At 36.0% G+C, this 26,253-nt stretch overlaps 1 protein-coding gene across 7 annotated transcripts in view; it reads left to right on the top strand.

Annotated features, from left to right (window-relative positions):
- The window catches only part of CASK (calcium/calmodulin dependent serine protein kinase), a 391,985-nt gene that overhangs the window by 340,000 nt on the left and 25,732 nt on the right, over positions 1-26,253 (top strand). For 2 of the 7 annotated variants that reach the window (XM_082609729.1, XM_082609728.1), the window contains exons 15-20: positions 1,455-1,533; positions 11,878-11,963; positions 13,036-13,104; positions 15,736-15,804; positions 17,201-17,236; positions 18,869-19,065. In XM_082609729.1, the coding sequence (XP_082465855.1) occupies positions 1,455-1,533; positions 11,878-11,963; positions 13,036-13,104; positions 15,736-15,804; positions 17,201-17,236; positions 18,869-19,065 (536 nt within the window). The remainder of the gene's footprint in view (positions 1-1,454; positions 1,534-11,877; positions 11,964-13,035; positions 13,105-15,735; positions 15,805-17,200; positions 17,237-18,868; positions 19,066-26,253) is intronic. The other 5 variants (XM_082609732.1, XM_082609731.1, XM_082609734.1 and 2 more) reach the window with 3 other exon arrangements.

Here is a 26,253-nt window from a genome sequence, read left to right as displayed (position 1 = left end):
CACCAATGTTTAAAAGAAGAAATAAAACAATGACCTCAGCTTCTACCTTAAGAAACTAGAACAAAAAGAGCAAATTAAACTCAAAGTGAGTAAAAGAAAAGAAATAATAAAGATCAAAGTGGAAATCAATGAAATAGAAAATAAAAACAATAGAAAAATCAATAAAACTTTTCCTTTGACAAGATTGGATCAGTCAAGGAAAAAAAAGACACTAATTACCAGTATCATTCATAAGAGAAGTGACATTACTACAGATTCTACAGATATAAAAAGAATAATAAGGAAATATGGTAAACAACTTTATGTCAATAAATTCAACAACCTAAATGAAATAGACAAATTCACTGGGAGACAAACTACCAAAGCTCACTTAAAAAGGAATAAACTGAATTGCCTTATACTACTTAAAAATTGAATTTAGGTTAAAAAAAAATCCCTCAAAGAAAACTCCAGGCCAAGATGGCTTTACTGGTAAATTCTACCAAACATACAATAAAGAAACAGTACCAATTTGTATACAAACTCTTCCCAAAACATTGAAAAGGAAGGAATTCTTCCCAACGTACTATTTTTGATGAGAAGGAGAAGGAGGAAGAGGCAGCTAGCATTACCCTGATACCAAAAGCAGACACTTTGCAAGAAAAGAAAACTGCAGACCAGTAACCCTCGTGAATATACATGCAAAAATTCTAAACAAATCCATATCTTAAAAAAGGAAAAATACATCATGGCCAAGTGGAGACTAATCCATTAATACAGCTTTATTTATAAGAGACAAAAGCTAGAAGCAATTCAGTGGGTGAATGGATAAACAAAATGGTATATCCATACAGTGGAATATTCGGCAAGAACAAAGAATGAACTATTGATATATGCAATGATGTAGTTGAATCTCACATCGTGAGTGAAAAAAAAGCAACATTAAAGAGTTCATACCATATGAGTTCATTTATAGAAAGTGCAAACTAATCTATAGCCAGTGAAAACATATCAAAGGTACTTAGGAATGTTGAGGTGGGGGAGCAGGGCATGGAGGGATGTAAGTAGATTACCAGTGGGCATGAGGAAACTTTTGGGAGTGATGGATATATTCATTATCCTGATTGTGGTGATGGTTTCACACATGTATACATATATCAAACTTGTCAAATTGTATACTTTACATAAGCATATATCAATTATACATCAATAAAAAAGTTTTAAATTATTAGCAACATGGAAAATAATTATAGGATTAAAAAGCATTATACAAAATGTATGTGTACTATTATTACAGTAATCAAAATATCAAAATTAATATTTCTGTCATGGCATAATGGAGTTTTCTCCTCCATTTTCCATATTTTCTTTAATGTTTTCCTAACTTTTGTAATTAAGGTTATCTACAGCAAAATCACAAATGTAAAAAGAAGTGCCCTCTTATAGTAATTCTGTTTTTCCTTAACTTTTTACAGGGAATCACTTTAAAAATGAATGAGCTAAATCACTGTATTGTTGCAAGAATCATGCATGGGGGCATGATTCATAGGCAAGGTAAGTTCCATATATAATTCTTTCTTTCCTTCCTTAATTTTTTTCCTGTAGCCTAGTGTTTTATGATCCATATAAAAGATCAGTTTCATTTATGTTTTATATAAATGATTTATTTAAGTTATCTGTCTTTGGTTTTAATCACTGTTGGCCTCCGTTCGCTTTTATTCATCTCCACATGCTCCAATCTGTAGATACTCAAGGGAGGGTATATTATAGTTTTGTTGCAGGAGCATCTCTGAGTCACTCTTTAGATCCTGACTTATTAGAGGCCATGGGAGATAAAGTATTATCATATCAGGCCTCAGGATAGGTGGAAGACATCTGTACTGGGATACAAGATAGATAGATATATATTTGCAAAGTTAAATGACAGTTGAAGAATTGCTCTCTCATTCATTCAGGAATGAGATATACTATTTATAAATTAGGAAATTAGAATTTGATAAATAACAATATAAAATTTAAATAGTAAAATAAGAGATATCAAATCTGTGATTAACTTCTTAATACCTGCTACAATAAGTGCAGTCATTCTGAGAAGGGAAAACACTAAGGACCGAAGTAGACAAAGAATGATTTTTTGAGAAAGTGGAACTATTGTTAACCCTCAGGTGGATGGGATTTTTAGACATGTAGGTTTAGGCTCCTCTTTGAAAGGACTGAGTTATATGCATTAGTATTTAGAGCCTGATCCAAAAATGATTCTCCTGTCCAAAAATTAGACTTCCTTTCTTTGAGATCGTGTTATTTTTGTACTTAACACCTCTTTCCTTAACCCCGGAGAGCAAGAGGTAACACCATAAGCCTTTTAGTGCCTTCTTGTCCTCTTTAGAGATGACTGCTGTGTCTGGCATTACTGCTGCCTTTGGAGGAATCTGTAGGTTTCATGAGTGGATAGCACTCATACAGGAGAATGTTTGGTTTTAAATTCCTGTATGAATTTTTTGTTTATTTTTTTAAATAACTTGCTATAAATTCAGTAAAGTCACAACACCATTATTTCTTTAATCTCTTTTTCTTATATTACCGCACTGGCAAAAACTTGCTGTCTTTAATAGAAGTGGTATAGTGAACATCCTTGTCCTATTCTTGTTTTTAAAAGGTAGCTTTCCAATGTTTCCCCATGAAGAAGAATATTTACTATAGATTTTTAGTAGATACCTTCTATTAGGGCTGAAGAAGTTCTCTTATATTCTTAGTTGCTGGACATTTTAATTATGATTGGGTTTTGAATTTTATCAAATGCTTCTTCTGCATCTGCTGAGATGATTTATTTTCTTTTTACCTATTAATGTGGTGAATGACTTTTAAAGACATCCTAATGATAACCACCCCCCTCCTGGCATTTTTCAGATAAACCCAGCTTAGTCATTGTGTATTATCTTTTGGTATGTACTACTTGGTTCTGTGTGCTATTATTTTGTTTAAGATTTTTGTGATTGCAATTAGGAGTGAGACTGGCCTGTAGTTAATTTTCCTTCCTGTGTTTCTCTGTCTGATGTTAGTTTCAAAGTTACATTGGCCTCATAAAATGACTCGGAGAACCTCTCTTCATGAGTTCTCTGAATATTGTATAATATTGGAATGATTTGTAGCCTGTAAGTTTAGTAGAACTTGCCTATAAAACTATCAGGGGCTGGTGTTTTGTGTTTGGTTTCTTTCAAGGAAGATTTTTTTTTACCACTGTTTCAATTTCTTTAACATTCATAAGGCTATTCAGCCTTTCTATATCTTGAGTGAGTTCTGGTAAATTACATTTTTCTGAAAAAATCTTAAGTTTTTAAAATTATTCTACTAAGCTTCTTCTTAGTGTCCTCTTACCTTTTTATTTTCTGCTGTCTCTGTAATTATGTACCCTTTATTCCTAATATTTATTTGTGCCTTGTCTTTTTTCTCTTGATCAACTTACCAGAGGTTTGTTCAAAAACCCACTTTGGGTTCTGTTAATTCTCTCCATTGTATATTTATTTTCTATTTTATTGTTTTATGGCCTAATTTTTATTTTCTCCTTCCTTCTACTTTCTATTGGTTTTATCTAACTTTTAAAATTGAACACTTAGTTCATTTATTCCAGTCTTTCTTCATCTCTAATATATGCATTTAAGGTTAAACTCTACCTCTCTAAGTACTGTTTTATCAGTATCCCACCAGTTATGATATGAAGCATTTTTATTGTGATTCAGTTCTAAGTATTTTTGAATTTCTAGTGTTATATTTTTCATTGACCCACAAGTTATTAGAAATGTTTTTATGTACCACATTTAAGCGGATTTCCTGTATATCTTTTTATGTTTTACTTCTAACTTAATTGCATTGGGGTCAGAGAATGTGGTCTGTATGACACCATTTCTTTGAGGTTTGTTGAGACTTGCTTTATTATGCCACTTTAATCATTTTTGTAAATGGTCCATGTGTACCTAAGGAGACTGTTTATTCTTTAATTGTTGCATGCAGAGTTCTCTATATGATTGCTTGAGGTTAATTTTTTTGTTCAAATATTCTATATATTGACTAATTTCTTATCTGTTTGACCTATCAATAATTGTTGAAATATTCCAATTATCATGGTAGAGTTTTTCTATTTCTACTTATAGATCTCTCACTTTTGGTTTTATGTATTCAAAGCTGTTTTATTAGGAGCATAGAAGTGCCTGGTAACCATGTCTATCCTTAATATACTTTCTACTTAAAACCTATTTTATATTAATATAGTTATTCCAACTTAATTTTAGTATTTCCTAGCGTGTCTTCTTCCCTCATTTCTAACCATTCAGTGCCTGTATGCAGTAGAGTGTGTCTTACAAACATTTCCAAATTTGGGTTTTTCATTTTGTAATGCACTCTGATGATTGCTATCTTTTAATGGGCAAGGTTAGTCCATAATATTTATTTTGATGATTTCTATAATCTTGCTTTTTAAAATATTTATTCCATATTTTAATTGATTTTTTCCTTCATTTTTGTTCCATCCCCCCACCCCCCAGTAAATTAGAATTTCAGTACTCTATTCCTATTTTTTAGATGGTTACCTTGAAATTTTGTCATGCATATTTAACTCGACATATACTAAAGTGAAACAGTATGTTAATCCCACTCCCAAAGAATACAAAGACACTGGAACATCAAGTTAGACCCCACTCTTGACTTGCATATTATTCTTGCCCAGCACTTTCGTTCTGTCCTGTTTTAAATCCACAAATTTGAAATTACTCTTAAAATACATGACCATTTTTGTTTGGATTTACATAAATGTTTACGATTTTATTTGCTCATCATTCCTTTTTGCATTGCAGACCATCCTTTGGGGAGCATTTTTCTTTCTTCCTAAACTACATCCTTTAAAGTTCCTTTAGTGATAGTCTCTTGTTGATAAACTCCCTCAGGTGGTGTTTGTCTGTAAATATTTCATTTCAACCTCAATCTTTTTTTTTTTGAACATCTTTCTAAGAGTATAATTGCCTTACAATGTTGTGTTAGTTTGTGCTGTATAACAAAGTGAATCAGCTATATGTATACATATACCCCCATATCTCCTCCCTCTTGCATCTCCCTTCCACGTTCCCTATCCCACCCCTCTAGGTGGTCACAAAGCACCAAGCTGATCTCCCCGTGCAGTGCGATGCAGCTGCTTCCCACTAGCTATCTATTTTACATTTGGTAGTGTATATATGTCAATGCTACTCTCTCACTTAGTCCCAGCTTACCCTTCCCCCTCCCCGTGTCCTCAAGTCCATTCTCTACGTCTGTGTCTTTATTCCTGTCCTGCCCCTAGGTTCTTCAGAACCTTTTTTTTTTTTTTTTTTTTTTTAGATTCCATATGTATGTGTTAGTATACAGTATTTTTCTCTTTCTGACTTACTTCACTCTGTATGACAGACTCTAGGTCCGTCCACCTCACTACAAATAACTCACTTTCGTTTCTTTTTATGGCTGAGTAATAGTCCATTGTATATATGTGCCACACCTTCTTTATCGATTCATCTGTCGATGGACACTTAGGTTGCTTCCATGTCCTGGCTATTGTAAATACAGCTGCAATGAGCATTGTGGTACATGACTCTTTTTGAATTATGGTTTTCTCGGGGTGTATGCTCAGTAGTGAGATTGCTGGGTCATATGGTAGTTCTATTTGTAGTTTTTAAAGGAACCTCCATACTGTTCTCCCTAGTGGCTGTACCAATTCACATTCCCACCAACAGTGCAACAGGGTTACCTTTTCACCACACCCTCTCCAGCATTTATTGTTTGTAGATATTTTGATGATGGCCATTCTGACTGGTGTGAGATGATATCTCATTGTAGTTTTGATTTGCATTTCTCTCATGATTAGTGATGTTGAGCAACCTTTCATGTGTTTGTTGGCAATCTGTATGTCTTCTTTGGAGAAATGTCTGTTTAGGTCTTCTGCCCATTTTTGGATTGGGTTGTTTGTTTTTTTGATATTGAGCTGCCTGTAAATTTTGGAGATTAATCCTTTGTCAGTTGCTTCATTTGCAAATATTTTCTCCCATTCTGAGGGTTGTCTTTTCGTCTTGTTTATGGTTTCCTTTGCTGTGCAAAAGCTTTGAAGTTTCATTAGGTCCCATTTGTTTATTTTTGTTTTTATTTCCATTTCTCTAGGAGCTGGGTCAAAAAGGATCTTGCTGTGATTTATGTCAAACAGTGTTCTTCCTATGTTTTCCTCTAAGAGTTTGATAGTGTCTGGCCTTACATTTAGGTCTTTAATCCATTTTGAGTTTATTTTTGTGTATGGTGTTAGGAAGTGTTCTAATTTCATTCTTTTTCATGTAGCTGTCCAGTTTTCCCAGCACCACTTATTGAAGAGGCTGTCTTTTCTCCACTGTATATACTTGCCTCCTTTATCAAAGATAAAGTGACCATATGTGTGTGGGTTTATCTCTGAGCTTTCTATCCTGTTCCATTGATGTATATTTCTGTTTTAATGCCAGTACCATACTGTCTTGATTACTGTACCTTTGTAGTATAGTCGGAAGTCAGGGAGACTGATTCCTCCAGCTCCATTTTTCTTTCTCAAGATTGCTTTGGCTGTTTGGGGTCTTTCGTGTTTCCATACAAATTGTGACATTTTTAATTCTAGTTCTGTGAGAAATGCTATTGGTAGTTTGATAGAGATTGCATTGAATCTGTAGATTGCTTTGGGTAGTATAGTCATCTTCACAATGTTGCTTCTTCCAATCCAGGAACATGGTATATCTCTCCATCTGTATCATCTTTAATTTCTTTCATCAGTGTCTTATAGTTTTCTGCATACACGTCTTTTGTCTCCTTAGGTAGGATTATTCCTAGGTATATTTTATTCTTTTTGTTGCCGTGGTTAATGGGAGTGTTTCCTTAATGTCTCTTTCAGAGTTTTCATCGTTAGTGTATGGGAATGCAAGAAATTTCTGTGCATTAATTTTGTATCCTGCAACTTTACCAAATTCATTGATTAGCTCTAGTAGTTTTCTGGTAGCATCTTTAGGATTCTCTATGTATAGTATCATGTCATCTGCAAACAGTGACAGCTTTACTTCTTTTCCGATTTGGATTCCTTTTATTTCTTTTTCTTCTCTGATTGCTGTGGCTAAAACTTCCAAAACTATGTTGAATAATAGTGGAGAGAGTGGGCATCCTTATCTTGTTCCTGATTTTAGAGGAAATGGTTTCAGTTTTTCACCATTGAGAATGATGTTGACTGTGGGTTTGTCATATATGACCTTTATTATGTTGAGGTAAATTCCCTACATGCCTACTTTCTGGAGAGTTTTTATCATAAATGGGTGTTGAATTTTGTCAAAAAGCTTTTTCTGAATCTATTGAGATTATCATATGGTTTTTCTCCTTCAATTTGTTAATATGGTGTATCACATTGATTGATTTGCATATATTGAAGAGTCCCTGCATTCCTGGGATAAACCCCACTTGATCATGGTGTATGATCCTTTTAATGTGCTGTTGGATTCTGTTTGCTAGTATTTTGTTGAGGATTTTTGCATCTATGTTCATCAGTGATATTGGTCTGTAGTTTTCTTTTTTTGTGACATCTTTGTCTGGTTTTGGTATCAGGGTGATGGTGGCCTTGTAGAATGAGTTTGGGAGTGTTCTTCCCTCTGCTATATTTTGGAAGAGTTTGAGAAGGATAGGTGTTAGCTTTTCTCCAAATGTTTCATAGAATTCACCCGTGAAGCCATCTGGTCCTGGGCTTTTGTTTGTTGGAAGATTTTTAACCACAGTCTCAATTTCACTGCTTGTGATTGGCCTGTTTATATTTTCTATTTCTTCCTGATTCAGTCTCAGCAGGTTGTGCTTTTCTAAGAATTTGTCCATTTCTTCCAGGTTGTCCGTTTTATTGGCTTAGAGTTGCTTGTAGTAATCCCTCATGATTCTTTGTATTTCTGCAGTGTCAATTGTTACTTCTCCTTTTTTCATTTCTAATATTGTTGATTTGAGTCTTCACCCTTTTTTTCTTGATGAGTCTATCTAGTGGTTTATCAGTCTTGTTTATCTTCTCAAAGAACCAGCTTTTAGTTTTATTGATCTTTGCTATTGTTTCCTTCATTTCTTTTTCATTTGTTTCTGATCTGATCTTTATGATTTCTTTCCTTCTGCTAACTTTGGGGGTTTTTTGGTTCTTTTTCTAATTGCTTTAGGTGTAAAGTTAGGTTGTTTATTTGAGATGTTTCTTGTTTCTTGAGGTAGGATTGTATTGCTATAAGCTTCCCTCTTAGAACTGCTTTTGCTGCATCCCGTAGGTTTTGGGTCATCATGTTTTCATTGTCATTTGTTTCTAGGTATTTTTTGATTTCCTCTTTGATTTCTTCAGTGATCTCTTGGTTATTTAGTAGCGTATTGTTTAGCCTCCATGTGTTTGTATTTTTTACAGTTTTTTTCCTGTAATCGATATCTAGTCTTATAGCACTGTGGTCGGAAAACATACTTGATACCATTTCAATTTTCTTAAATTTACCAAGGCTTGATTTGTGACCCAAGATATGATCTATCCTGGAGAATTTTCCAGGAACACTTGAGAAGAAAGTGTATTCTGTTGTTTTTGGATGGAATGTCCTATAAATATCAATTAAGTCCATCTTGTTTAATGTATCATTTAAAGCTTGTGTTTCCTTATTTATTTTCATTTTGGATGATCTGTCCATTGGTGAAAGTGGGGTGTTAAAGTCCCCTACTATTATTGTGTTACTGTCAATTTCCCCTTTTATGTCAGCTTCAATCTTGATTACTTCTGCTGAGAGCACAGTTTTAAATTAATGGTTACCATTCTGTTTTCTTTTGGCATCTGTTGTTTGATATTGAGAAGTCTGGTGTCACTGTAATTGTCCTTGCTTTGTAGGTGATCTCTCCTTTCTCCCTAGACTTTTTAAGGTCTTTGTCTTTGATGTTCTGTAGTTTTACTGCCTCCCAGCATGGATTTCTTTTTATTTTTCCTACTTGGGATACATTATTCTTCCTGGAGCTGTGTAATCATGTTTTCATCAGTTCAAGAAAATTTGCAACCATGTTTCTTCAAATATTGCCTCTTCTCCATTCTCTCTATTCTCTCCTTCTGAACTCTAGGTAGATGTATGTTAGACATTCCCTCCATATCTCTTAATATCCTTTTCATATTTTCTTTATTTCTTGTTTCCTATCTTTCTTATCTCCTTACTTCTCTGAACTGCATTCTAGACAATTTATTTGGTTATGTCTTCCAGTTCACTGAAACTCTCTTCAGCCATATCTGAACTCCTGTTCAGCTCATCCGTTCATTGGTTTATGCTACCAATTATATTTTTCCTTTCTAGAGGTACTAGTCACTTCTTCTTCTTTTTATTTTCAGATCTGTATGTTCACACCTGATAATCTCTTGTTGCATGTTCATCCTTGTAAATAGGTCCCTTTCTTTCCCCTAATATTTAACATATAGCTATTTTACACAGGCATACCTTGGAGATATTACAGGTTTGGTTTCAGACCACCACAATAAAGTGAGTCACATGAATTTTTTTGTTTCCCAGTGCATATAAAACTTATGTTTGCACTATGCTTTCATCTATTAAGCGTGCAATAGCATTATGTCTAAAAAATATACATACTTTAATTAAAAATTACTTTATTGCTAAAATATGCTAACCATCATCTAAGCCTTCAGCAAATCATAATCTTTGCTCCTGGTGGAGGGTACTGTCTAGATGTTGATGGCTGCTGACCGATCAGGGTGGTGGTTGCTGAAGCTTGAGGTGGCTCTGGCAATTTCTTAAAAGAAGACAACAATGAAGTTTGCCTCATTGATTGACTCTTCCTTTCACAACTGATTTCTCTGTAGCATGCAGTGCTGTTTGATAGCATTTTACCCATGGTAGAACTTGTTTCAAAATTGTAGTCAGTTCTCTCAAACCCTGTCACTGCTTTATCAACTAAGTTTATGTAATATTCTAAATCCTTTGTTGTCATTTCAACAATCAGGTAAGTTTGCCATCTTATATGAGCACAGTTCATGACACCCCCAAAACAATTACAATAGTAACAGCAAAGATCACTTATCACAGATCACCATAACAAATATAATAATGATGAAAAAGTTTGAAGTATTGCGAGAATTACCAAAACATGATGCAGAGACATGAAGTGAGCAAACGCTGTTGGAAAAATGGCGCAGATAGACTTGCTCAACACAGGGTTGCCACAAACCTTCAATTTATAAAAAATGCAGTATCTTTGAGGCACAGTAAAGCAAGGCAGAAGAAAACAAGGTATTCTTGTATTCTATATCTGACCATTCCAATATCTATCCTCCTCGAGGATCTAAATCTGTTTTTTCTCTTTCTGATGACTCGCATAGTAGTTTGCCTTATTGTATGTTTGGTGATCTTTGATTGTAAGCCTATTGCTTGTTCAAATCAGTGGAAGTCTTGGGGGCCTAAACTGGAAACGCTTTCCTCCAGAAAGGGTTTGTTCCTTGTTCTACCAGCTGCCATGGAGTACCACTGACCTGGGTCTTGGCTCCCTACAGAATCCTAGGCTCAGCTTCTCTAACTTGCTATTGGCCCAAGGCTCAGAATCCAGCCAGCAGGCATTACAGCAATGGCATTTACCCCTCCCACTATTTCATTCCATCCTTACTTTGCCACCACTCTGGATGCAGCTCACAGGGTTCTTTTGTGTGGAGGGGAGAGTGTGGATGGAAGTGGGAAGTGTTCTTGGGAATTTGCATTCCTTTTGTGAGACCAGTAACAGTTCAAGAGGTGTGCCCTAGACGGGATTTGTAGTTGTAAGAAAGTCTATGGGTGCCTAATCAACCATATTTGAAACAAAAGTCCCCAAATTTTTATGTTTTATTATGTTAACTTTCAAACATGAGTAGAGAAAACAGTGCAGTCAGTTGAAGTAGAGAAAAGTGGAAAGAATAGTGAAGTGCTCGCCCACATACCCATAAGCCAGGTAGAATTATTGTTAATTCATGGCCACACTGGTTTCATCTGTATTTGCCCTACTGCCCACCCCCCTGGATTACTCTGAAGCAATACCAGGCGCCTTATTTTCTTTATATGCATTTTAGTGCGTACCTCTTAAAGATACAATGAGCTTTTCATGATGAAGTCAGGTCAATAAGTAAACGTGCACAATTCATAAATAAGAAAGCAAAATTTTATATAACAGTATTTAAGCATTGGTTCTTAGTCGCTTTTTCTAGTTGAAGTATTACAGGACCCTGAAATGCCTACCAAGTTATTATTAAAAGGTTGCAGTATGTCTAATATAAACTTGTTGTTACACAGATATTATCATATCACAATTCTTTGAAAATCAACAGCCTTTGTATCATATTTGGTAGATAATAATGATAATAACAGCAAACACTTAAATGGTACTGACTATGTGCCAAGAACAGTTCTGAGTCCTCTACATGTATTAAACTCATTTAATCCTCATAACAATCCTATGAGATAGATACTGTTTTCATCTCCATTTTACAAATGTGAAAACCAAGACGCGGAAAGTTTCAGTATGTTACCCAAGATCTTAAAGCTAGTATAAGTGATGAAGCAGAGGTATGAACCCAGACAGGCTGCATCTAGAAGTTGTAGTTTTAAACCACTATATACACACTGTCTCTCTCAGAAAAATAAGCAGATTTCTACAGCCACCTTTCAAAACTGTGTCTTCCATAAGTTATGTGTATCTGTTTTGGTGAGTTTACTATGTGAGCCTAACTTGTACCTGGTTCTGAAATATTGGCCTTCAGTATTTAGCTTAATTTTTTTTTAATTACTTACATTGCTGCCTTTGGATTTTATTATTATAAAAGTATATATCATTTCATATTTATAATTTTGTGTAATTTCTTAGGTACACTTCATGTCGGAGATGAAATTCGAGAAATCAATGGCATCAGTGTGGCTAACCAAACAGTGGAACAGCTGCAAAAAATGCTTGTGAGTAAATGAAAATCTCTTTTTCTAAGATTGACTTTCAGTTCATTAACTTATTTATTAATGCACAAATAAAGGATATTCTTTTATAATCAGTATCTCTGGTTCCATCATTTGTGTGGACTTGAACTTATACAACATTCATAAAAACTGAGAACTAGGAAAATGTTCACATGCAGCAGAGCTTAGAAACATTTTGCCCATCTTTAGCAGTGTGGGCTTGAACATTCTCCTTTCAATCCTTTGTCTCCTGTTTCTTATTGAGCAGATGTTTAAAGAAAACCTTTGCAGTTGTGCATGCTTGTGAACTAGTTTCTCACTGACCTCAACTCTGCTGACATCAGCAGTGTCAGAATCCTCTTTCCTGTGTAGCTGAGTCATAGCCAGCTGTATTGGATTTCTCTACAGCACAGGGGAAAGGAAAGTCATAGTAGACCAAGTCATTTTTTACCATGTATATTCAAAATCCGTGTTCAAATTAGGCTTTGGATTGGGGCGGGGTGGGGGTGCAGAGTGACAGGCCCTGGCGAGCAGAGGGAGATGTTTTGGACCTCTTGTCCTGGACCTTCTTCCCACCACAATGTAGCAGCCTCCCATGTTACTTATATCTATTAAAGGTGAAATAAGCACCACAGACTCACTACAGTCAAAACTAATGCCAAAATTATGAAATAAAAAGCAGGTTTTTATGGAATACACCATCATAATGTAGCCTACCAAATATAATTCTTACGTAATTACTTGTTCTATTGTACAGTTCAACTTACATTCACCCTTGAAAGGCATGTCACTTAAGAGTTGTGTTCGTGTCTATGAAAAGGTAACCATCAGAGGTCTGTTATACCATTGCTGTATGACCAGGACAGTCAGCCTTGACTTTGCAGGGCTTTTCCCAGGAATAACCTCCACTGTTAGTGTGAGCAGTTCCTGCTTTTATAACTCAGTTTCATTTTAGGCCCATGCACTCTCAGCTGACTTGCATTAAATACCCGCCCCCACATTTTCAGTGGTTTCTTGCGCGTTTTTGTGTGCAACATTTGTTTGTTAAAAGAGCTCTCCTTTTTTTTCCCTCCAGCGGGAAATGCGGGGGAGTATCACCTTCAAGATCGTGCCAAGTTACCGCACTCAGTCGTCATCCTGTGAGGTAATAGCTCTAACGAAACACCCCGTCTCCTCTGGGTTCTTAACTAACTGTCTGCTGATGGCTGAATGTTTTGGCTTTCTGGGAAATTGTTTCTGCCTGTGCTGTTGATCACTGCACACCAATTTTACAACAAAGATAACGGAACAGAGTAGGTCCCATCCACCTACTCAGCCCTGCTTCCATGGGGATGTCCTCAGCACTTTAACTTTCTGCAGGCTGGAATCAAAACAAAATACATATAGAGAAGCTCCAAATAATGACAAAGGCTTAATAAAGAACAAACAGAGTCTCTGGGGGAAAAAAAGATAATTGCAATAATATTTCCAGGAAGTACATTCACTTCCCTTGTTAAGAAATCACATAGATAGTTCTTCTTTCCAAGGATCTGAGAAGTGGTCTATTTCTGTTAAGATAGAGTAGTTCAAATAATTGTGACAGGTCTCTAGATGGATGTTAAGTCTATGAGAAATTGATAACTGACATTATTAGAGGAATATAGGCTTTTGCAACCTTCTCTGAAATTGTTTAAATTGGAATGTTATCTGATTTGTAAACAAATTTTCTAGAGTAATACAAACCCAAAGTTCCTTTCTTACAATAGGCTTATCCTTTGGAAATTGTAGCTTTCCCAACCTATATTATTCAGTTTGCTATTGGTTAGTAAGTGAGATTCAAAAATCTATTCTTTTTATATTTGGAAATATGAGCCGGCCTAAATGGTGTCATCCTTTGGTCATTGCACATTCAGTTTGAATATTTTTTTCTGAAGCTTGTTCTTTCTTGTGCATCTTCCAAGTATGTGTACATCAATATGAAGTACACATTTCCTCCAGTTAATATTTAAGACTGACAGACAACTTATTTCATCTAGAAGATTGAATTTGTACTTAGGAGAAATTGATGGAGAAATTATAATGTTTCTTCCAGTCTCTAGTAGTGATGTAAATTTCACAAGAAAAATCAGAGGCTTCATGTTTTTTTGTAAACCTATTGAAGATAATGTATAAGAATTTGTAGTTTTGTCAAGTATATTTTTAGTGAGCCTTGACAATTGGGGTTTCTGTTATATCAGGTCTTGAGCTCCTCTCGGTGGCTTTTTATGGAACTTCAATTAGTACTATATTTCAAAACAAAATATAGAACTACTTCTGCTCCAGGATTTATAGTTTTGAAATTTGTTAACTAGTACACAAACCTTACTGGAAAATAGAGACTGTCACATGCATTTTTATGTAAAGCATTTTGATAGTCTAAAAATCACAGGTGGTCCTCATACCATTTCTCATCTTGGAAGAAATTTAGTAAATACGATTGATTTTTGTCTTTTTGGCTCACTAACCAGAAAACAGTGTTAGTTATTAAAAAGTTTCTCTTGTGTTTTTGAGTGGTTGAACTAGTTTTGGGATGGGACCAGAATTACACATATAAATGCTATGCTCTCGAGTAAAAAGAGCCCTCTCTTACCTTCTTTACCTCTGAAGAATAGGAAAAAATGTACTCCCCTCCTCGCCCTACCCCCAATCTGTTTGACTCTCCTGTGCTCTGGCAGAATTCAAGCCTGTGGTTGGACTCTTCCCAATTACAGCAGTACTTCCCAAAGAAAAGCTCTCTGGCCACCTTCATCAGCATCCCCCTGGCCGTTGGTAAAAGAGGGGACCCCTGCCCCACACCCTGGCCCTACTGACATGAGTCTCTGGGGGTGGCGCCTAGACATCATTCTGCTCACTAACATCTGACAGTACTCATCTAAGAGATCCCATTATTTAAAGGCTAACAGGTTCCGGAGGTTTTCTTTAAGTCTTCTAGAAAAAGCAAATGTCTTTTGAGCAGACATGCACATTTCAAAGGTTTCAAAGAACTCTACTAAACCAAAAAATTTTAAATACTTATTTTCATCCCCTCCTTTTTCTAACATTAAAGTTGATTTGGACAATAAGGGAGTGGAGCCTGGAAAGGATTTTGAGCATGTCACATAGTATAGTGGCTGTGGCTGCTGGGATCTTTGCCAGAATCTTTAGAGGCTCAAGATTATTGTTTTAATTAATCTGCTAAAATAATCTAAAAGAATAAAGGTTTCTTCTCTGGTGTATATCTATCTTTTACCCTTATTAGTAATATCTATCCTAGAAAGATTCTAAGGTGATTACAACATGAGAAGTCTTTTTTTGAGATTCACTTCACTTCAAATTGCATCATTCAGTAATTTTTGATACCGAGGTACCTAAGGATTATTAAATACTTTTCAAACCTAACTTTCAATAAAAATTAGGCAGTTGGGATCTTCAGCACAGTAATTTTATAGTAATATTTGTCATTTTACAGTACTTGATAGGATTTTAATATCAAGTCACCCTTTGGGGTCTTATTTAAAGAAAGCAAAGGTTATAGAATGTTAGAGACAGGAAAGAAATGGTTAATGAATGACACGGTCATCACTTACAATATGTGAATCTTCAAACTGTAAAATTTTTTTTCATACTTCTGTGAAATCATGCAAGTAAGTCAGTATGGCACCTTTATAGCTAAAACCTCAAAGGAAATGGTTGTCAGACTGTGGTTGTAACTGTTGATGTGAATATCTCTGTTTCTGTGCTGGTGTTCTGTGTTAATGAACCTTGTGTCTTATTTCAGAGAGATTCCCCCTCCACTTCCAGACAGTCCCCAGCTAATGGTCATAGCAGCACTAACAATTCTGTTTCGGTAAGAACTCTAGCTCCACACAGCAAAGTGTGACAATTTTGTTGGTGCCACCTGCCATGAGTGTTCTAGTTACATGTGTTCAGTGGAAATATTGTCTTCTGCCGATATACAAGGCTACTACAGCTACAATGCAGTTTACTCCTGGAAAATCTTTTTCAACATTTTCTTCTCATTAAAAATGCCTTTCATTAGTTAAATCTGAAATGTAGTTCAAGACTGGTTTGGTCATTCTCAAAATATTTCTCTGTCACCCATCTACTATTTATGACTTTGCTCAAAGTTATGCAAAGGATGTAAGTGGAAGTTTCTTGAAATTTCTCAACATTTTTTTTTTAATTTGAGAAAGATAAAGAAATGTAAGGATTTTGCAGAGTAGGCATTTGGGTATTCTTGGGCTTTGTAGTTGTCTATTCTGAGTGATATCAGCAACATGTTTTAGTTTCCGCTATCTAAGTTTACGAATTGGTGTGCCCTCTGTTATTGTGGTACGTGCACATACTTTTGTGAATTATAAGCCTTGCCTGGATATAAACAGCAAAAGGAACTGGCTTCAAACTGCACTTAAGCCACGCTATTATCACATCTTTAACACAAAGTACTTTATATTTTGACTTGAACTTGGAATTTTACTTTTTTTTTCCAGAACTATCCATTTTGGAAAGTAAAAAGAATTGTTTTTAATTTAAACAAATGGGAGCACTTAATACGTGCAGGTGTGCAATATTTGGGGTAACAAAATCTCTAAGTTGCTGATATTGCTGTTAAAAATATTGAGAGTTCTAATAATACAGCAGTATCACTTTTTTCCTGACTATTAACTTGCCCTTTAAAAATATATCAACATTTTTATCAGATACATTTTAAAATAATTTAGAGATCACCTCAAATGGAATGATATAAGAGAAATTATGGAAGAAAATTTCCTAAGACTTTTATTTGCAGCTTCAAAACAGGCTACCAAAGGAATTCATTTATAACATTTAATAACTTTAAGATGGTGAAAATCCGTACAACCATTGAATTTTTCGAAATCTAAATGGTTGCAGTGACTAAGTTGAAAAGGGCAACAGCTCTTTTGAGTTTTGGGGGGTTTTTTAAATAGGCTATTTCACTTGCAGTGGCTTTTGTGTTGAAGATGCTGAGTTGTTTCTTAAGAACACATTTTCTCTCTGCTTAAACTTACCTGCTTTCTTCAGCTTGCTGCTAAATGGCCTGGGTTTGATTTTTTTTTTTTTGATAACTCAACATTTCTGAGAAATGGAATAATGTATATTATCTCTTTACAACTTAAATCTAGCTCATTTTTTTAACCATATTGTAACAGAACACACAAATTACCTTGTACTCTTTGAAAAGTAAATGAAAATTTTTCTCCTGGGTTGGCTTTATTCTACAGGACTTGCCATCAACTACCCAACCAAAAGGACGACAGGTGAATAGATACCCTCTATAGAAACTTCTCTAAACTGAGCTGCTAATAGCCAATCCTTTATTAACCCTTTTCATCCCATAATGTCTGCATTTGGACCATAACATTTGAGCATTGAGAGCTTGTACCATTTCATTTTAACACATTACACATGACTAATTCTCTATAAAGATTTTTTTCCTAACATCTTTGTAGCTGTGATGGTTATTGTAATTTCAACCTGATCATTTTATGTTGGTGGTTGAGAATTCAGCCTTTGGGGATCTTATGGGCCTGCCTCTGGGGTGGAAAAAAATTTTTAAAGGTTACAAAATTCTTAGAATTCTAAGAATAACTACAACGTACATGGAACATTTTTAAGCAATAATTATCTGAAGTTTGAAGGCTTTTTCGTAATTTGTATCTGCATGTGTATTTCTAAAAGCCATATACAATGAAAAAAAAAGAATAGAAAATTCCTGGCTTTACAGCCTAATCAAACATGAAAAGTTAAGTGCTGCCTAACACAAGTAACTTTCAATTTGCCGGCACTTTGAGTATGAATTTTAGGTGCAAATGCAGAGACTTGTTAATTTTATAGGCTGGATTTCTGAAAAGAAACTTAAACAGAATAATCACACAATAGTTCCAAAGCCTTCAGGTTGGTTTTACAGTGACTTAAACATTAATATTCAAATTTAATTTCAAGAGGTAGAATTTTTATGGTATTTTTTGTGAAATGTGCTATTAAAAAATATCAAATTGTGAGTTAAGATTTGCATAAACTAGCACCTAATAGAACTCACCCATAAGTGATGCAACATTCAATATCTAGCACCTTATTTTAAATCATTTAGAAATCCAGTGATTCATAAAATGGTGCCATATAACCCCTTGTATGCTAATCTGTTTCCTTTTATAATATTTACTAGTTATATTCACATATCATAAAATTCAGAGCCTTAAACCATGCATATCTTGAAGCTCTGTGCAGATTTCAAGTGTTACGCTGGCAAAGCCAGGATTCAAACTAATTTTTCTTCTCTAAAAAGAGTAAAATACAAAGTCTAAATCTTGTTTAAAGAATAAAACTATTTTTAAATGCTTTAAAAAATTGTTCGAATTACATTTAAGCTTATCAGCAGTGTGCAGACACACTGCCAGTTGTCATGTAGGCATTTTACAGCAAGATACCAGCACAGAGTTCTTGCTAGTTTTGTATCATGTACTGCTTTAGGGTTAAAACCTGTCCTGAATGCTTGTGGTCATGGTTTAAAGGCTGCCATGTGATCATGACAACTTATGCATAATAGCAACTAAATATATTCAGATTTTAAAATGGTAAGCATACTTCTCTATAATTTTAAGCCTATCCTATTATAGTAAAAGCAGAAATTAAGTCTATTTTTACTAGGCAAGTATCTTAAGTGTTCCCTCCAAATAAAAAGAGCAAAAACTTGAACCTGTACACACCAAAAGTAGTACATTGTTTCTAGTGGTAGCAGTTTTTTGTGTTGTATTTCCATGCATCATATTTGCTTTCACCATCTAATGTCCTGTTCGTATTGTAGTGTTAGTGTGTGGTTATTAAGTTAGAGCTGACTGTTTTCTTTCACATCACCATGGCATTTTTTCTTACAAACTCCTGTTTTATAGATCTATGTAAGAGCACAATTTGAATATGATCCAGCCAAGGATGACCTCATCCCCTGCAAAGAAGCTGGCATTCGATTCAGAGTTGGTGACATTATCCAGATTATCAGTAAGGATGATCACAATTGGTGGCAGGGTAAACTGGAAAACTCCAAAAATGGAACTGCGGGTCTCATTCCTTCTCCAGAACTTCAGGAATGGTATGTTTTTGTTGTTTTCTTATAGTTTACAATAAAAATGAAGCCTGGACATCCATTTTTCAACTTTATATTTTATTCTTTTATAGGGTAAAACCTGTTTAATATGTTCCTTGCTCTATTAGCCAGACACAGTTCAAACTAGTCATCCAAGAATTCTAAATTGTCAGCACCAAGTAAGCTCCTGCTTATAGAGTCAGGTCTTTGTTTCACACATAAGGAGAGGAAGGTCTGTAGAAAGGCTGAGCGACTAGCCTCAGGTCATGGTCACATTGTGGTCTCTTAGCAGAGCCCTCTATTCCTATATGCTGTTTCCATCCTTTTAGAATTGCATTTTTTTAAATGTACCCTCTCCTTGCCCCTCCACATGCTCTCACCACCCCCATTCCACTCCACCACCAGCGAAAAACTCAAATGCCAGGATTCATGGTCATTCCAGGTATTTAAAATGTTTCACTATTAGAAGGGTAAGACAGTCAGAAGCTTCGTTCTTTACCTTTCCAGGTCTTTTTTTTTAAATAAATTTATTCATTTATTTATTTTTGGCTGCGTTGGGTCTTCGTTGCTGTGCACAGGCTTTCTCTAGTTGCAGCGAGCGGGGGCTGCTGTTCGTTGCAGTGCACGGGCTTCTCATTGCTGTGGATTCTCTTGTTGCGGAGCATGGGCTCTAGGTGCGCGGGCTTCAGTAGTTGTGGCACATGGGCTCAGTAGTTGTGGCTCGCAGGCGCAGTAGTTGTGGCTCGCAGGCTCTAGAGCACAGGCTCAGTAGTTGTGGTGCATGGGCCCAGTTGCTCCGAATCATGTGGGATCTTCCCGGACCAGGGCTCAAACCCATGTCCCCTGCATTGGCAGGCGGATTCATAACCACTGCACCACCAGGGAAGTCCCCCTTGCCAGGTCTTTAAAAATGTGTGTCTCTTAGTTTAAGCTTTGAACGCAGGTTAAAGTCAAACAATTTTTAGACATGTTTTTAACTGAGAGGAGTCACGGATTACTGTGTATTTTGGTAAAATCTATTTCTGTTACTGTTACAATTTGCTATTTTTTGGAAAATGTCAATACTTTTACCTTTGTCAGTACTTTGGCAATATATATCAGAAACCTACTGCAAAAAAGATAACTTCATGTCCAAAATACTTGAACCTAGCTGAAAGAGACCAAAGGCATAGAGTTCATAGACATGTACAACTTTTCATCCTTTTTTTTCACTAATTAAAGGGATTTCTCAGCTAATCTCTTTTGCTTGATCACTTCTTTCAGCTATACTCTTAAATTTAGAATGTCAGAGCTGGTAAGAACTTCAGATGCCATCATTTTACACGAGGAAACATAGGCCTAGTTAGAGGAAGTAGCATCCTTCCATCTGATGCTGTCTTTCAGTCTGATCTTCAGAAAACAGTTTAAGCATTAGTGAGAGGAAAGTGATTTCTAAGTCATTTTGATGGTGATGTTACTATGTTATCACTGATATTTATGTTTTACAAAATGTGTTCTTGAATGTTGCCATACATTAATGAGCATTTGTTGAAAATAATTATGTAGAATCCAGACCTCTTCTCCGTAGTCAGCTCGTTTGTATAAATCATGTCTCACCAGTACCTAGAACTCTGAGTCCTCTGGAGGAAGCCTGAGAAATGGCAGGGGGAAAAGCAGATTTGCTTCTTGTTTCCTATAATGGTAGACTAGGTTATTTGGATCAGTCCTCCCACTGGAAAAAAAAAATGAAAAGTGCTACAGAAAATATGTTTTGGAAAATGACCTTAAAAGCACTGAGTAGCTGAAAAGGTATTGGGGAACTCAGTGACCAATTTTTATATGAAAGCCATTAATCAGAGCAGTAAAAATTAGAGTACCAAATTGGTCCATTTTGCCAGGAGGGCATTTCTATTACTAAAAACTTCTCTGCCAGAGGACCAAGGTTAAGACCTAATAAGGCCTGTACAAGTAGGAGAATCTTTTAGGAGACTCATCCCGCATTGTCAGGATCTGCAAAAGGCTATACCCCCAGGTTAAGAGCAAACAGATAAACATCCCCTCACTGCCCTTCCACACCAGGGGACTGTAGAGAAGGCTGCCTTGTCGGTGAGCAGAGCAAAAGGAAAGCAAAGTTCCCCTGAAAAAACTGGCCACCGGTCCACCTTGAGTGGATTTGCACCCAGGTACACATAGCCTGGGACAGCCAGGGAAACTCCAGCTATGCGCTTGATGTGAGGCTTCCCCTTTACTAATAGTTCCAAATATCTGTTATAAACAAATGAAAGTCTCTGAAGGAGAACACTTTTATCCTAGGCCTCATCCTAGAGCTCCTCCTGACCCCCCATGTAAACTTTCTTGAGGGCAGTTACCAGCAAGTCAAAATAAGCAGGTGCACATGGAAACCAGTGAGACCTGACAGAAATGAAAGACGCCAGGAACAAACTCAAACCTACTTCATATATTGGAATTAGGAGACAAAGGTTTTTAAACAACTGTACTTATTAGCAGGCTTTTAAAAAATCAGTAAAAGCTTAAAAAATATCTTCAGAGAAGAGGGGGAAAATATTTAATGGCATAGCAGATTTGAAAAAGAACCAAAATGAATTTCCAAGGACAAAAAATGCACTAACAAAAACTCAGTGGCCACACGCCTATTAGAATAGCTAAAATTTTTTAAAGTTTTCATCAGCAGGTAAATGGATAAACAAATGATGGCATATGCATACAATAGGATGCTCTTAAGCAATAAAAAGAAATGAACTATTGATAACACAACAGTATGGGTGAAACTCAAAATCATTAGGCTGGGTTTCCAGGCAATAAAGAGAACATACTGTATAATTCCATTATATAAAATTCCAGAAAATGCAAAACTAATCTACAGTGACAGTGGTTTCCTGGGGATCTGGAGGAGGGAGGGAGGGATTACAGAGGGGCATAAGAAAATTCCTGGGGTGATGAAAATGTTTGTTATCTTGATTGTAGAGATGGTTTCATGGGATGTATAATGTTTCAAAACTGATGAAATTTTACACTTTATATGTTATGTTCAGTTTATTACAGAAAAACTGAACTCAATAAAGTTGCAGTGACCATAGAGGGAGACAGGGATTCTAACTAAGATGAAGAGGAAGAGGCCCACTGGGCAGTATGTTCCTTGAGACCACAGTAGGACTCTGGAGGTATAGGAAGGCATTCCCAGCTGAGGGGAAAAAGCAGAGTCCCTTGTTGGAAAAGTGAATTGGTCTCTAGAATGTCGATGGACATGTAACACTAATGAGAAAGATTTGAAACAATACTATCAGCCAGACCCAGAAGCTTTGTTCAGATGTGTTGCTACCAAGTCATATTTTTCACATCTTCTAGATGAGAAATCAAATTTTTTGGACCCAAATACCTTACCTTATTTATCCTTGGTAAATCTCATCTTGCTTGACAAGGCCCATCAGTCTAATCCTCTGATATGATTTGAGTCCCTGAATCTGTCATCCCTTCCCTTGCCTACTAGATCCTCATCCAAGTCAGCAATAAAATGTTAAACATGTGTTTGAAATTTCCTTCCAGGTTGACCTAAATTCTAACACAGTTTCCTTGCACATACTGAGCTAAAAGAAATAACATTCATTTCCTGAGTGCCTAGTAAAAATCAGTATCATTCCTCTGTCATTACACCACATATGGCCACACCACAAATTTTTACTGGGAACTTCTTTTTCTTAAAGTTTTTAAGCTGAAAAACATTTATTATAAGATACTCTGTACACTATAACGTAAGCTTCACGAGGTCAGGATTTCATCTCTTTTAACCTGTCAAAAATTCCTCAGTTCTGTTTATGTTTCCAAAGATCCTGTGCCTCACAGAAGCTGTAGTTCTGACTGACAGCACATATTGGCTTGAACTGGAAGAATTCCCAAAGCAAAGGTTTCATCAGCCTCCTCTGTATGCCACTTAGGTAATATATGGAGATTGACTTTGTTGCTGTTGCTGAGAGTTCACAGTATTTCCCAATAAATGTCTTTCTCCTAACCAAAAATAAATAAATAAATATAAATAAAGCCCTCAAAGAGCAAGAGAGAGAAAGAGACATGGAGGAAAGACTCTTTAAGAAAGTAGAAGAGAACACTTCCCAACTCATTTCATGATGCCAGCATTACCCTAATACCAAAGTTCACTAAAGGCAAAAGAAAACTACAGACCCGTATCCCTCATGAGCACAGATGTAAAAATCCTCAGCAAAATATTAGCAAATTGGGCCTCCCTGGTGGCGCAGTGGTTGAGAGTCCGCCTGCCGATGCAGGGGATATGGGTTCGTGCCCCGGTCTGGGAGGATCCCATATGCCGCGGAGCGGCTGGGCCCGTGAGCCATGGCCGCTGGGCCTGCGCGTCCGGAGCCTGTGCTCCGCGGCGGGAGAGGCCACAACAGTGAGAGGCCCGCATACCGCAAAAAGAAAAAAAAAAAAATATATTAGCAAATTGAATCTAGCAATATATAAAAAGGATATACATCTTGACCCAGTGGAGTTTGTACTGGGAATGCACAGCTGGTTCAACATTGGAAAACCAATCAACCTGATTCACCATATTAACAGACTAAAGAAGAAAAATCCACATGATCATAGCAATAGGTGCAGATTTTAAAATTCAACATCCATTCGTGATTAAAACTCTCACAAACTGTGAATTGAAGGGAACTTCCTTAAACCTGATTGAGAGTATCTACAATAAACCTACAGCAAACATTATTGGAAGGGAAAAAAATATATAACAGGTGATATGATTCTGTGTAGAAATTCAAAGGAATCTATAGATAAACAATTAGAATTAATATGAGAGTTTAGCAAGATGGCTGATGTAAAATCAGTGTACAAAAATCAATTATATTTCTATTTACAGTAAAAAACGGAAAATAATTTTTAAATACCCTACATAACACCACCTGCAACACCATAATACTATAAAGTACTCTTGCAAAAAAAATAGAACTTAAATTTGATTAGGCCTCTAGATCTAATTAGCTATTTGCAGGAAATGCAAAAGACAAAGGGACTTACTGAAGACACCACAGGGGTGGGATCAGAAACTATAGGACAAACAACCGGTTTCTGCAATAAATAATTTGCAAGAAGAAAAGGGAGAGAGGGAAGGAGGGGGAACCTATAGGTTTAAAGGGAATTTAAGAATATTTAAGGAAGAAATGATACAAACTTGGATTTTTTTCAAAGTAACCTTAGGGTGGGTAGGTTGTAAATAAAACAAAATAAGCCATGAGTTAATAAATGTTGAAGCTGGGTTGTAGATATTTGGGGTGCATTACACTATTCTCTACTCTTGTATATGTTTGAATTTTTCAATATTACAAATTTTTTGAAATACGATTGATAAGTTTTTTAATCAACAACCTAGGAACAAATCTAATAAAGTTCAAGACATTTAGAGGATAAATTATAAAACTTATTGAGACATTAAAGAAGACCTAGATAAATGGAAAGACATACTGTATTCAGGGACTAGAAGACTCAATATTGTAAATATTGTAAAGATGTCTATTCCTCCCAGATTGATTCATAGATTCAGTTCAATCCCAACCATTTTGAAATTGACAAGCAAATTTTAAAGTTTTCAAGGAAATGCACAGAATCAGGAATAGTCAAGATGCTCTTCTAGAAGCATAAGGAGGGAGGCCTTGCCCCACTGATGCCAAGATTTATTATAAAGCTGTAGTAATTAAGACAATAAGGTATGGGCTTAGAGATGCTCAAATAGACCAATTGAAGAGAACCCCTGAACACTCTCATACATAAATAGTCACTAGTGAGGAATGAATAGACATTTCCATAAGTTGTGCTGGGGCAATTGGTTATCCATTAGGGAAAAAAATGAGAGAAATTGGACCCCTAACTTCACACCACATACAAAAATCAGTTCCAGTGTATTAAAAACCAAAACATGAAAGACAAAACTATAAACCCTTGAGAAGATAATATTGGAGAATATCTTTAGGGACAAGGATTTCCTAAAAAAGATATCAAAAATATTTCCCATAAAAGAAAACATTGCTAGATTTGACTAAATTAAAACTAATAAGTTACATTCATCTAATACCATGAAAAGATTAAAAAGGCAAGCCACAGAGTGGAAGAAGATACCTCCAACACATGTAACTAACAAAAGTGTAATATTCAGACCATATAAAGAATTCCTACAAATCAATGAGAAAAAGACAACTGGATAGGAAAGTGGTCAAAAGATTTGAACAGGCACTTTACAAAGGAGGAAATCCAGTAGCCAATAAGCATATGAAAAGGTGCTCAATCTCATTAATCATCAGTGAAATGCAAACTCAAAACACAGTGTTATTTCATTACTCGTCCACCATGAAAATTATAGACTGATAATAACAAGTGTTGACATGGAAGTGGAACAATAGGAACTTTATACTGCTGGTGGGAATGCAAATCAGTACAATCTCATTGGAAAACAACTCGTCATTTTCAATAGCATTGTATGGCATTCTGATAGTGATTTTGGATTCTCCTCATATGTGGCTCACTCGGGCACCCCACATTGGCCTACAAGCAAAGTAATTAAGTAAGCAAAACCTTCTGTGGTAATATCTTGAAAGGCAAGTACTTGCTTAGCCTAAACCTAAGAGAGCAACTTTTTTTTATTATTTTTTTTTAAATTTTTGGCTGTGTTGGGTCTTCGTTGCTGCGCACAGGCTTTCTCTGATTGCAGCGAGCGGGGGCTACCCTTCGTTGTGGTGTGTGGGCTTCTCATTGCGGTGGCTTCTCTTGTTGTGGAGCATGGGTTCTAGGCATGTGGGCTTCAGTAGTTGTGGCACATGGGCTCAGTAGTTGTGGCTCGCGGGCTCTAGAATGCAGGCTCAGTAGTTGTGGCGCACAGGCTTAGTTGCTCTGCGGCATGTGGGATCTTCCTGGACCAGGGCTCAAACCTGTGTCCCCTGCATTGGCAGGCAGATTCTTAACTACTGTGCCACCAGGGAAGTCCTAAGAGAGCAACTTTTTAACAACATTTATGTACATGTTACTAATGCTGAATACTATAATTATGTAGAACAAAATTACGATTTTTCTGAATGTAATTCTAACTGGATTTAATCATAGTTTTTTTTTCCCTACCTAGAATCTTCAAGTAGTAGTAGTACCATTTATTAGGCATCTACTGTGCCTGCCACTGTGCTAGGGATATTATTT

Source organism: Mesoplodon mirus (genome assembly GCF_964341445.2).
Source record: "Mesoplodon mirus genome assembly, chromosome: X".
Classification (NCBI taxonomy): Eukaryota; Metazoa; Chordata; class Mammalia; order Artiodactyla; family Ziphiidae; genus Mesoplodon; species Mesoplodon mirus.
The sequence above is the reverse complement of the archived record's forward strand: the minus strand, read 5'-3'. Positions and strand labels throughout refer to the sequence as shown.